The 12,479-nt window shown below is 39.8% G+C and overlaps 1 protein-coding gene across 11 annotated transcripts in view; it reads right to left on the bottom strand.

Annotated features, from left to right (window-relative positions):
- GRIA4 (glutamate ionotropic receptor AMPA type subunit 4) overlaps positions 1–12,479 on the bottom strand; it is a 251,649-nt gene that overhangs the window by 69,697 nt on the left and 169,473 nt on the right. For all 11 annotated transcript variants that reach the window (XR_008238900.1, XR_008238899.1, XM_052812292.1 and 8 more), the window contains exons 5-8: positions 9,529–9,582; positions 7,370–7,528; positions 5,397–5,564; positions 3,664–3,768 (exon numbers count right to left, since the gene is read on the bottom strand). Coding sequence is in view for 9 of the 11 variants with exons in the window: in XM_052812292.1 (XP_052668252.1) it covers positions 3,664–3,768; positions 5,397–5,564; positions 7,370–7,528; positions 9,529–9,582 (486 nt within the window). In the remaining 2 variants the exon portion in view is untranslated. The remainder of the gene's footprint in view (positions 1–3,663; positions 3,769–5,396; positions 5,565–7,369; positions 7,529–9,528; positions 9,583–12,479) is intronic.

Raw genomic sequence — 12,479 nt, 5'->3', positions numbered from 1 at the left:
TCCCAGGTGCAGGACTTTGCGCTTCTCCTTGTTCAACTTCATGAGGTTCCTGTTGGCCCATTTCTCCAGCCTGTGGAGGTCCCTCCCTAGCATATCAGCCACTCCGTCCAGTTTGGTGTCATCAGCAAACTTGCTGGTGGCACACTCTGGCCCAGATCCAGATCATTAATGAAGATGTTTAATGGGACTGGTCCAGTTTTGACCCCTGGAGTACACCACTAGTTACTGGCCTCTAATTAGACTTCAGCCCATGGATCACCACCCCCTGGGCCTGAACCTTGAGCCAGGTTTCAGTCCACCTCATCATCTGCTTATCCAGCCCATACATCAATAGCTTCTCTAGGAGGATCTTACAGGACACAGTGTCAAAGGCCTTAGAGAAGTCCAGGTAGACAATATCCACTGCTCTCCCCTCATCTACCAGGCCAGTCATTTCATTCTAGAAGTTTATCAAGTTGATCAAGCATGACTTCCTTTTGGTGAAGTCAGCCATGCTGACTATTCATGATGATTTTCTTGTCCTTAATGTGCCTGGAAATGGTTTCCAAGAATAGCTGCTCCATCACCTTGGACATCCCAGGTCAGATTCAATTCCATTTGGGATTTAGATTTCCTAACTTCTCCCCTGGATGTTCAGGCAATGTTTCTGTATTCCTCCCAGGTTACCTATCTTTGTTTCCATCCTCTGTATGTTTCCTTTTTGTGTTTGAGTTTGGCTAGGAGCTCTTTGTTTATCCATGCAGGCCTCCTGGTGTTTTTGCCTGACTTCTTATTCATTGGTATGGAACTCTTTTGAGCTTGGAGGAGGTGATCCTTGAATGAAGCAGCTCTCTTAGGCCTCTTTTCCCTCCAGGGCCTTACCCCTTATCTTCCAAGCAGATCTTTGAGGAGGCCAAAGTCCATTCTCCTCAGGTGTGAGCTTGCTTTTCACCCTCCTCCCTGCCCTTAGGCTCCTGAACTCCACCATTTCATGCTTACTGCAGCCAAGACTGCCTTCGACCTTCACATCCCCAAGTCCCTCCTTGTTGGTGAGTAGGAGGTCTAGCAGACAACCTTTCCTCATTGGCTCCTCTATCCCTTGGAGGAATAAGTTGTTGTCAATGGACTCCAGGAACTTCCTGGATTGCTTATGTCCTGCTGTGTTGTTGCACCAGCAGATACTGGGGTGCTTGAAGTCCCCCATGATGACCAGGGCCTGTGAATATGAGGCTGCTCCTATCTGTCTGTGGAAGACCTCATCCACTTGTTCTTCCTGGTCAGGTGGCATATAGCAGACACCCACTATAACATTACCTTGACCTGTCCTCTCTTTAAACCTAACCCATAAACTCTTAGCTGGCTCCTCATCCATCCCCAGGCAAAGCTCCACGCACTCCAGCTGCTCTCTTATATAAAGAGCAACTCCCCCTCTGCATCTTCCCTGCCTGTCCTTCCTAAAGGGCCTGCACCCCTCCACTGCAACACTCCAGTCACAGGAGCCATCCCACTACATCTCTGTGATCCTTCTCCTCACACCCTTTCCCCTCACCAGCAGGTTTTGTTATTGTTCTGCAGACAAGAGTAAAGTAATAAATGCTGCATAAATGAAACTAATATGAGCATTGGTTATTTCCCATTTTGCTAAACTATATGGTATTCTGCCTTTCACTAGCTGTGCTGTTTTGTAATGCTCTGTTCATATCCTTAAAGTTGTGGGCAACAAAAATCACTTTTCTAAAGATTAGAGGCATGCGTTACTCTGACTGGAAAGGCTAGTCCTGAAAAGATATTGCTGGGTGACTCATAAGTCACGTTATGTAGGACATGAGAAGAAGATATTAAAAGTGAAGGCCTCTTAGTTCAATTAAGTATAGCCATTTCTCATGTATTATATAGGATTTGTCAGGCTGGAGCACAGAATTGGTCCAATGATCACATATGAAATACTATGTAATACAGGAGAAATAAATTCTTGTGAGTAGCCAGATCTGTCAAAGCTGTTACAGCTTGTTATATCAAAGAAAGACAGGCAATGGCTTAAGAGTGGCAGAGAGGCATGCTTGAAAAGGTAAGAAAAGCACCTTGGGACTCTAGCACAGCACAGACATAGCTCCTGTATTTGCAGCCACCCTCCCCTTAAATTGCAGGCAAGAAGAGAGGGTGGGGACATCCCTGCAGTGGTGCCAGCCAGACACCTCTCCCAAAACAGGTGACAAATGTTGAAACAGGAACAACAGGCCACTTTTGGCAGTTTGCTGCCAAGCAAATTCCCTAATGAGTTACTGAAGTTGTGACCTGATTAACCACATCTTTTCCACCTTGTCTTCCCTCCTGTAAAATTGGGAATTGGGAATGGAAAGGTCATATTTCACCATTTGCCTTGGAGGCACCCCAGTCACCCCTACATCCTCCTGGCTGTCAACAGTGCAGAGCAGAGCCAAAAAGGAAGCAGGAGTGGCAGCAAGGTCAGACACATTGCCTGACAGGAGACACTGGGCTTCCCAAGAAAGAATGAAGACAGACTCACATTTCCCAATTTATTCTTCAGCCATCTGTCATACTTTCAAAAGGCAACTGCACCAATACACTCCATACACAGGCACATGCTTTGCTTTGGTCTACAGCCCTATACTGTGATACACTGGCAGTTTGTTCATCCCAGTGTGTAATTCTGCTCTGGGTCTGTAGTTTAACACTGCCTCCTCCTCACTCTAGTATGTAACTGTCTTTGGGAACGCACAGTTCACCTGGGACACTATTTACTGGGCTTGTCACCTCTGGCCTGATAGCAGAGGACTATTTAATTCAATTCTGATTGCCTTGGCCCTACTCAAGCGGCCATGATTCTCCTATTCACCATCACCTTCTCACTTTTTCTTGTTCTGATGACCTTGTAAACAAAACAGGCCACAGTGCCTCCAAAGGAAATAAAATCCTTGACCCTGAGTGCATTTTCTGCTCTTTATTTGTTTTACACTACAGAAAGTGGACAAATTTCAGCACAAAAGAGAAAGGGTTAACAAAGTACCCAGGCTTATCTTTTCAAAGTGATTGGGCTGAGTGATAAGCTATATGCATTCAGACATGGAGGATCTGCTTAGACATATATTAATGTACATTTGCCCAAGTTGCTTACAAGCAACCAATCAAACACGTAGGGTTAGATACTGCACTTAATTTCAGAAAATATAAGTATTCAGGGCTTTCTCTCTTCCTCCTCTCTCCTCTCCTCTCCTTTCCCCCTTAAAAGCTGTATGTTAGTTACAGCCTATTCATGTTTACACAGAATGTATAAATGACCCTGCCTAAAAATGCCAGTAATTTGCAAGATAGAAATCTTTGGATAACATACAAGAAATAGTTACTATCCAGACTTCTGACCATTTTCCATCACCCAGCAGCCTAGCAACATGCCATCCAGCTGGTTTTCATTAGTATGCTTGACGGACTGACATCCCACCTCTCCAAGATGCACACTTGTTTTTGTGTTCCCCAATTTGTTGCACTGAATAATAGTATCTAGTAGAAAATGCAGTTTAAATCTGCTTCCACCAGAAATATTATCCATGTATTCAATATATTATCTTTTTTTAAACCACACAGAGTCCAGTTTAATATGTTTGCATAATCATTTCATCCTACATAACTCATTTATATATAAGGATAGTAAACGTCAGCATGTACCTTCCGAGGGCCTGTGTTCTTCAGCTCAAAGACATCCATGGTGTAGTTGACTCTGCGACCATAGTGGTCAAACTGAACGTTCCCTGTCAATCCTTGTATTCGAACCTACAAATGGAAGAAAAAGCATGATGAAGATCCAGCCTTATATTCTTTCTTTCAAATGTCACAGAGCAGTGAAAGTTATCCTGGCTGTGTCCTTAGATTACCATTACAACACTGCTCCAGAATAGACAGGCATTATAAAGCAAGAAAGTTGCCTACTTTTCCTTTGTATTCCTTTTTCCTGTCAAACCATGCTCAAAATAGGCTTAGATATGCCAGTATCTGAGGGCTAACAAAGACACACAATGGACCTTCTCTTCTTTCATGCTGTGGAGCTCAACACTTTCCAGCTGCAAGTCCTAAAGAGAAGTACATTTTTTACCATTCTCATCAGTGCTGCAGAATATTTTGGATCACATGAAATAAACCTAAAGGATGTTCGTCCTGAGCTCATATATCTTTTTAGCTTACACTCCGGTGGATTAAATGTATAAATTGAGTATATATTGCTCATCAAAGTAAACTTGACAACAACCTTGGCCCCAGCAAAGCAATTTGCTATCACAGAAGATGGGCGACATGCATAGGGCCTGAAAAGAGTGTTTTCAAAGCCTCAGTGTGGAGAAGGACAGATGTAAAGCCATAAGATTGACTGGCAGTTTTCCACCACCTGTGTCTCAGCTGAAACCAGAACTCTTTGTTTTTCTTTCAGCGCTTTACTGCCTCACCGAAGGAAACCCAGACTGTGGTCCTCATGCCAAAGAAGACATGGCCATATTGCTGCTGGCTTTGATTGTATCAGGATCTGGCCATACAAACCTCTTCGGCTGGATTCGAAGGCTCATGCTGCCTGCCCTAACACAGAAGCCTGACTTCATACTTCTCACAATTGTTACAGATCTGTGCTCTGCACAGACTATTTGAAGCATACAAAATGCTTTATTTCTATCCCTGAGTCAGGATGTAGATTTAAACCACTTACTCCTACCTCTGTCTATTTTCAAGATAGAAATCTCTGCTGATTTTTCTCCAGGACTGAAACCTTGGCTTCCAGGCACAGAGCTGCCAGCTCTGTCAGCAGTCACTTCTCAGCAGTTTCTCCTGAGTGGAGCCTGCTCATTTGCAATGATTTAAATTCTACTGCGGGATTTTATTTTCTTACTGTCCCATTCAAAGGAAAGGCTAAATCATCTTGACAGAGGTCTGGAACTTTCTAGGCATCCATATTCATCAGGAATTCAAAATCCTGACATCAGAGAACAATAGCTCTGGGTTATTTCTTTTTAAAGAAAAAACCACTACCTCTGTGATTTCCCTGGGAGAAATCTACTTTTATTCAAGACGACAGAAACATATTTGAAAGGTTATATTATGTAGCTATACCTTTTTTCCTTAAATGACAATATCTGTACACCCAGGTTATATGCAAAAGCAACAGATGAGCTCACCAGTTCAGTGGAGGAAGTCCCAACTATCTTAACAGAACTAATAGTGGTTTCAACAGTAGCAGTTCCCCTCTGCCTTCATTCCAAGTTATAAAACAGAATAGCCCCAGCTGTTTCCAAATGGCAACTGAAAAATAAATTTCTCCTCTCCTGTTGCTACCATTGTGTATAACAGCTTCTAAATCATATAGTGTACAACTAGTATCCTATATTCACAAAGATCACTAGAATAAAGCCTCCCCTTACCTGTTTTAATGTCCTCTCCATATCAATTCCTTGACCCCATGGGGCTGCAGGGTTAGCAAGACAATCACCAGCATTTCCTCTCCTTGAAATATCAATTTTCTGTCTTCTAAGATTACGGAAAGTTTCAGCCATCACAAGTACTCCATCGTATGTTAATGCCGATGTATACTAAATAGATGGACAAACACACTGCTTTAGAGTTGGCATGTCTTTACAAATGTCAGCTGTCTCAGATCTTTCTAGTTTGATTCATTATGCAGCAGTTTCTACACCTCCATTTAGAAAAAAACTCTTCTCAAAATCAAAAGCAATTTTGTCTAAAGCACAAATGCAGGACTGAGAAGAGTACATTTCAGTAGCTCCAGCTTTAAAACTGTATTTCTTAAGGGTAGAGAAATCTGCCTCTGAAGAATTATTAAAAGAAACAAATTGACCTGGAGATATTCAAGTCTTAATTTTTTTTTCCAGTTGTCTCATATGTTAGGGAATAACCCCACCCACCCAACTTACTCAAAAGAAAAGAAAGAAACAGTAACTCACTGAGAAAATACAACAGAAAAAAGGCACGGCTGTTGAGCAGACATCCAGGCTATTGGAATTGTTAAGAATGATCAAGGGTACGTTTTTCCTATTGGAAAACCTATGTTGGCTCTCTGAATGACATAGGGCACTGAACGGCCTGTGTTTCTACACTACCTACAGTAACTGCTTTAGGTTAAGAACATGCCAAATGAAATGTGTAGAGCCAAGTCTTCAACAGATGTTAGCCTGGAGCCACGTAAACAAAGGGGCATTTTCTCAGTATCGTCCTCTGATGAACATACTGTGCCAGGAGAAGTTGTTCACATGCCCAGGGCTGCTACTGATATGCCCTGTAACTTCCAAAATGTAAATTCACTTATTCAAGTCTCATTTCCTGCCTTTTCTTTGTCTTGCATACTATAAGCTCTTTGGGACATGGCTTATTTTTATAATCTCAAATTTTGGTTATCCATAGGTGAATTATGTGCGATTCAGATTAATCATGCTGGCTTCTCAGGAGGAGGCAGCACAATCCTGTTTATGTGGCAAGGACTCCTATAGGCTAAATTCTTCCTGTCACCAGTACGTGGGGATGTCTGCACTCCATAGCCCACAGCATCCTTGGTTTTTTTTTCCTCCAGAACAAAAATTTTTTGAATATTGACCGAATTATGCAGCTATGCTTTGTATTATCCATGTTGATACTTTCTCTAGACTTTGCCAACCTACCACTATCCCAGCCAAGGGAGGGCTGATTGCTTATCTTTGTGCAGTGCCCAGCACAAAGGAGCCCAGTCTCAACTAGGTCTGATATGCATTAGTACATATAATAACAGAACTGTTTTGATGAAGTCATATTTATAGCTATGTTGTGATTTGCCTGCCAAAAAAATTATAGGTGAGAGAAATACTTTGTTATCCATCTGTGAGGGATTAGGATAGAGGAACGCTGGGATGTAATTTCACTGTAAGATCGTGCCTGAAAGTGATTACTACACCAGGTTTTGAGGTGGATAGAATTTCCAGAGGAAACTCCAAATGAAAATTAAGGGTAGTAAATTTACAAATGTGGTTATACCCCATGTATAGAAGAATTCAGCTGTTGGGAAAGCTCTGCACTCTGAGTGAATCTAGATAATTAGACTAATTCATGTAAAATTTGTTGAAATTAAGTTGTCAGTTAAGCATTTGACCTTTAATTCCTGTCAGTAAAGGGGTAAAGTTGGAGAGTAAGTGACAAAGGACATAAAGTACATCAGTGAAATGTGTTGCAGTTTGTGTTTCTATCATACAGTCATAAGGATGGGCATAATTAGTCGCCAGTAATAGTAAGATAAACTGTCTTCTCCTCTGCCTAAATATTAACATCTTTATTCATATATTCAACAATGTTAATCAGAAATTAGAATACTTGAGTGATATCTTTGGTAGTGCTTCAGATCATCCAGTACCTTTGGTGGGGTCTCAGATCCTGGGTATTCTCTCTGGTCCAGCTTCTTCCAGCGTTGCATCAGCTTAGTTACCATCGGGGTACTGAAATCTACTAGCTGAAATCCAGTCACATTGGCTCCTCCATGCATAAATCTCTCCAGAGAAATATCTTTGAATCCCTGGAAAATCAATTTAAGATTTTGTTTGTCCTTGTACACCACTGTGGGTCCAATCTGTTCTAGGTCAGCAAGGCAGCATAAAGAATATACAGCAGCAGGTGTCTATTAGAAGCCAAGACTTAAAACCAGAGAATAATGTTGAACCTTTTTTCATAATTTCCATTTGTGTAATAAAGAATGAAACAAAACTAAGAAATAAATTTCCCACATTACTGCTAATGTGGTCTTGACAGCTAAGCAACACATTGCTGGGAATGGCAGACAGTTTTTGAAGAAATGCCTTTGGCGAATCAACCTCCAGAAAAGTGCCTCCAGAATATTAAAACCTTAATCCAATTTCCATCAAAGTTGGCAGATTTGAGTAAGCACTGTACTAATGTTTTAACCAATGCATCCCTGTTTCTTTGCATGTTTGCAAAATGAACATTATTGTGTAAATACATTTATTCCAGGATTCATTGTTTAGGCTGAAGGTATCTGAGATAATGAGATAATATAATGGACATTAGAAGGCAGAGACAGCACAGGAGGATCTCACTGTTAGTGCAAGGAAAATATAAGATCAGAATCACACTTTTGTGAAATATGATGGTGATAGCTCTCAGATCTGCTATATATTTAAAGCCTAGAGTGATCCCCAACACTGAAAGAAAAAGTAAAGTACATATACTTCCTGACTTACTAATTTCTCAGGCTAATCTGTTCAGCACATATAAAGATGAATTCTTTAGTAAAATTTGCCGTTAGAGATATAACTGAACTTCAAGAAACTGCATGACGCAAACTTCTAAAGCAAGCTAAGAAGCAAGTATGAATCTTTCTGGTCTTTTCCTATCTGCTATGTTTAATGCTAGCTCAGAGGTCTCTTATTTTTATTTTCTTAAATTCCTCTGACGGGCATTTATCAGTGCAAACAGAAGTGTATTATCACACTTAAAAAGAAAAGATGTAGGGAAAAAAAAAATAAATGTGGGGTACTGACTCAATACCACAGGGAAAAAAACTGTTAAGGACAGAGATTGGATTTATGTCCTAAAGGATACTGGCAGTAAATATAAAAGGTGGTGCATCAGGAAGTCATATTACCCACATTATTGAACAGCCAGAAGATAGCAACGTGTGCCCCTGCTGAAGCAGACGAGTGGATGTGTCTGTCGCCACTGTATATCCCAGTAGCAGTTCACTGCAGCATCTGGTTCTTTGTTTACAGCAACTATTTTGCATGGGAAAAGTTACTTGGGGAACTATAAATTTGTAATGCTGAAAATCTAATTTGTAAGACCTAAGAGAATAGATGTCGCTCATTTAAAATGCCTGAGGTCTTCAAAATAATCTGAAGTGATCTTAAGTTAAGGTACAAGTACAGCAAAGCACAATAAAATATTCCATGTCAACTAAAATTCCTTGAGTAGAGTAAAAAGAAAACAATTTAAAGCATACATTAGACTCTGTCCTACATTGACTATTCTTGGCCATGCAGGTATTTCGGCGTAAAGAATGGGTTATTTTAATAATAAAATACTGCATTTACTCTTTCTTTGCCCTCTTCTGAACATTATCTCTGTGAATGTGCAGTTTAGACTTAGAGTGAAAATACCGAACTAGTAATTTTACTGGAAATAGCTGATCTTACAACAAAATGAATGTTCCCTGGAGAATGTAGAAAAGTTACCTCGAGAATTGTTATGTTAGTAATATTAAAAAGATGAGTCAAAAATCATATAGTGTAGTTCTGTAAATTCTAATTCAGCCACAAGATACACTTAGCAGTCCTTCATGCTACATTGATTTTGATAAAATTTAAGAGAGTAACATTGTGCCCTTCTGGTCTAGATGGCTGCAACAACAAACCCAAGTTCTTTTACGCACCATAAAGAATGTATTATGCACAACCACATGTTAGTGACAAATGGCAAATGTTGTGTGCAGTGCTATAACTTCAAAGTAAAACTGAGTGTTTCACTTACTGAGCAGGGTATAATTCTAGAAAAGTATCTTACCAGGTTGGCAACAATATAATGGTATCCTTTAACATGCTTTCCCACGCTCACAATCTGTGGGAGAGAAATCAGAAAGAAAACAGAAAAAACAATGTCATATTGTTTTCTGTAGAAAGGTGTCTTCGTACCCAGATAGATATAAATTCTGAAATATATAACATCAGGAATATAATTTTGACAGTCTTTCTCCTATAAGGTAGCTATAACTTTCCAGATGCTTAATCATTGGAAAAAGTTAAAATGAAAGTGCGTAAAGTAATGCACTGGTAATCTGAGGGTCTTCCGTATGATTGAAAATGTTACTGTAGTATACTATTTTATCAAATAGAGCAATTATCTATGGGATCCAAGTTCAGGAGGAGGTAGTCACACATTAGCCAGAAAGCCTGCCTGCTGATGTACCTTTTCATTTTAAATAAATGTGGAATTTATGAATCAAACTGGGTTTTCATCTCTTGGGATCAAAGCTGTTTGCCCTTGAGGTGGTAAAGTACTATGAGTGTTATTCAGCAATTAGTAATACGCTAAAGACTTTGGGAACAGGCACTAGCAAGCACAGAGCAAGAATGGACAGCGAGGCTTTAACCCTTGAGTGTTTAACCGAAATATAACATCAAGTGATGCAAAAAGGGAACAACCATGATGTGCAGCTGCTACTGACATGGCAAGATCAACCACAGGGTTTAGACAAAAACTATGTCCACCCACGCCTTGTATCAATATTATTGCCATTCCTATGATGGAGTGCCTCTTATTTAATGTGCTGAAAATAAAAAATGAAGAAAGAATATTATGTCAGTAGAAAATGGTGTTAATAGCTTCATTACAGATTAAAGCTGTTTTTACCAAAGAAGCTAACAGTAATACCTGCAACATGCAGCTTGCATTTAATACCAGTAAAGAGTCCTTTTAACACTTATTTTTGATAGTCTACCACTCATTTAGAAAAAGTCTGCTTGCAGCCCAAATATGTGAGTTTTTTTCTCCTCAGGTACTCATCTCCACAAAGCATTTCAGCTTCCTTCCAAATGAATAAATAAAATACAGGCAAAGTTTTTCCATACAGTGCAGGTTACTCTATAAGTAATGGGAAATTTACAGATCTGTCTCCTTTCCTGCTTTGAAATCTCAGCTCTAGGCCCTGTCCTGAAGACTTGGCAACCTCTTGTCTTCATGGATCACACCTCATGTTCAAAAGACAGAACAAACATTCACTAAGCCTTGCAGCCCCTTTTCCCAGTGCAGCAAAAAAATAATTAATATTGCACTTTGGAGATGAGAGACAAGTTGCTGAAGGACTAAATAATTTGGCCACAGACACCCAAGGGTCAAGGATCTAAATCTGGATTAAGACTTGGAAATGCTTGATTCCCGGCTGTTGATCCAGTAAGTCAATTTGCTTCTACAGCAGAGTGGAAGGGAAAATCAAAGAGATGTGGCATAAGCATCTTGTCAGAACTGTTTTGGTTTAATTTAATTATTTTAAAGTAATAAAGTGAATAAGCAATTTTTCTGTTATCCTTTTGTTCTTCTTGCTTCCCAACCTCTATTGCGTATTTTTAGTCTGTAGATAAAATGATCATATTTAAAAAGCAAAACATAAGCTAAAAAAAACCCAAACAAGACACTATACCCCCCAAGCCATGACCAGATTGTCACCCTTCATATAAATGAATTGCTTATTTTGGACCCAGTCAGCCTCCCATTAAGATCAGTGATTAAATACCATTGCTACCATTTTACTGGGGGGTGGCAGAGAGCAAGAGGCTGAAATCACATTTTTCCTTATCGCCAACTCAACCCATGAGGAGGGTGCTGTCAAGCCATTTTTTTGCATTGAATACGAAGGGTTCAGATCCCTGCTGGCACAAGGAGGGAGTTCAATGGCTTCAATGGGGATGTGATCCCTGACACCAATAACACTTTTACATCTGTACTCCTTCAGCAATACATGGTAATGAAAACACGTTTGCCTCCCCGTTACAAGGAAACTGATATAGATTAAAAACTCGCACTTTTAAATAACTATAGCATCACAGTTTGAATCTAAGAGGACTGACATGATTTAAGATGCACGCGACATGATAACTGTGCTCCAGATCCTCAGCTTGGCCAAATCACTGCAACTCCCTTCAAGCTCTTGGAAGCTGACGTAGCTTTGGCAATTAACACCCTTAGTGATCTGTTCCCTGGTTTGGTTTGGTAACACAAATCGTGACGATTGTAGCAATGTATCAGTCAAATAAAACAAGCATATGATCAACCTGCAACCATGGAGGTACGTAAGATACATGTCCATACTTGTCACAGTCAAAATGAGTAAATACTGCAAATGATTAACCAGATTTGCTTCTGTGCTTGCTCCTAGCAAATGCATGTAGAAATGACTGTGGAATTCCTGGATTTAAGGTGATCAATACAGAATATTTTTGAAAAAAAATTTGAATTTTTCAGTGTATTCTCTCAAAACTTGTCTCTTAGGGTGAGTAATAAAGGTACACATTTATGTATCATCTAGTTGTCTTAACTTCCTTTACAGTCACTGGAAAGAGCAGGCACTTTGAGGAAATGATTCATCTTATCCTAAAGCACATGTCTAAAATTAATTAGACAGCTTGTGCCCTGAAAGTGCATATTTTTCTGCACTGACTAGAAAAAGAGTTGATGATGATCAGCTCTGATGTAGACACCTAAATTTTATAACCCTAAAGTTAACTGAGATTAATTTCACCCTAAGAACGCTGATCATGCAGACAGACAAGAGAAATTATGCTATATGGCTTGTATTTCCAACCAAGATTGGATACAATTCTGATTTTGAATTTGAAAATGTTTACGGTTATTGATCACACACAGTTTGCAAACCAGGAATTGCGTATGATTTAGGAAAAAAGTGCCTGTTTAGTGAAACAGCTTTCTGTGAGCATCTCATACTTTTGAATCTCCAAAAT

The sequence above is a fragment of the Harpia harpyja genome, chromosome 17 (assembly GCF_026419915.1).
Source record: "Harpia harpyja isolate bHarHar1 chromosome 17, bHarHar1 primary haplotype, whole genome shotgun sequence".
In the NCBI taxonomy this organism is placed as follows: Eukaryota; Metazoa; Chordata; class Aves; order Accipitriformes; family Accipitridae; genus Harpia; species Harpia harpyja.
This window is presented reverse-complemented; position numbering and strand designations above follow the sequence as displayed.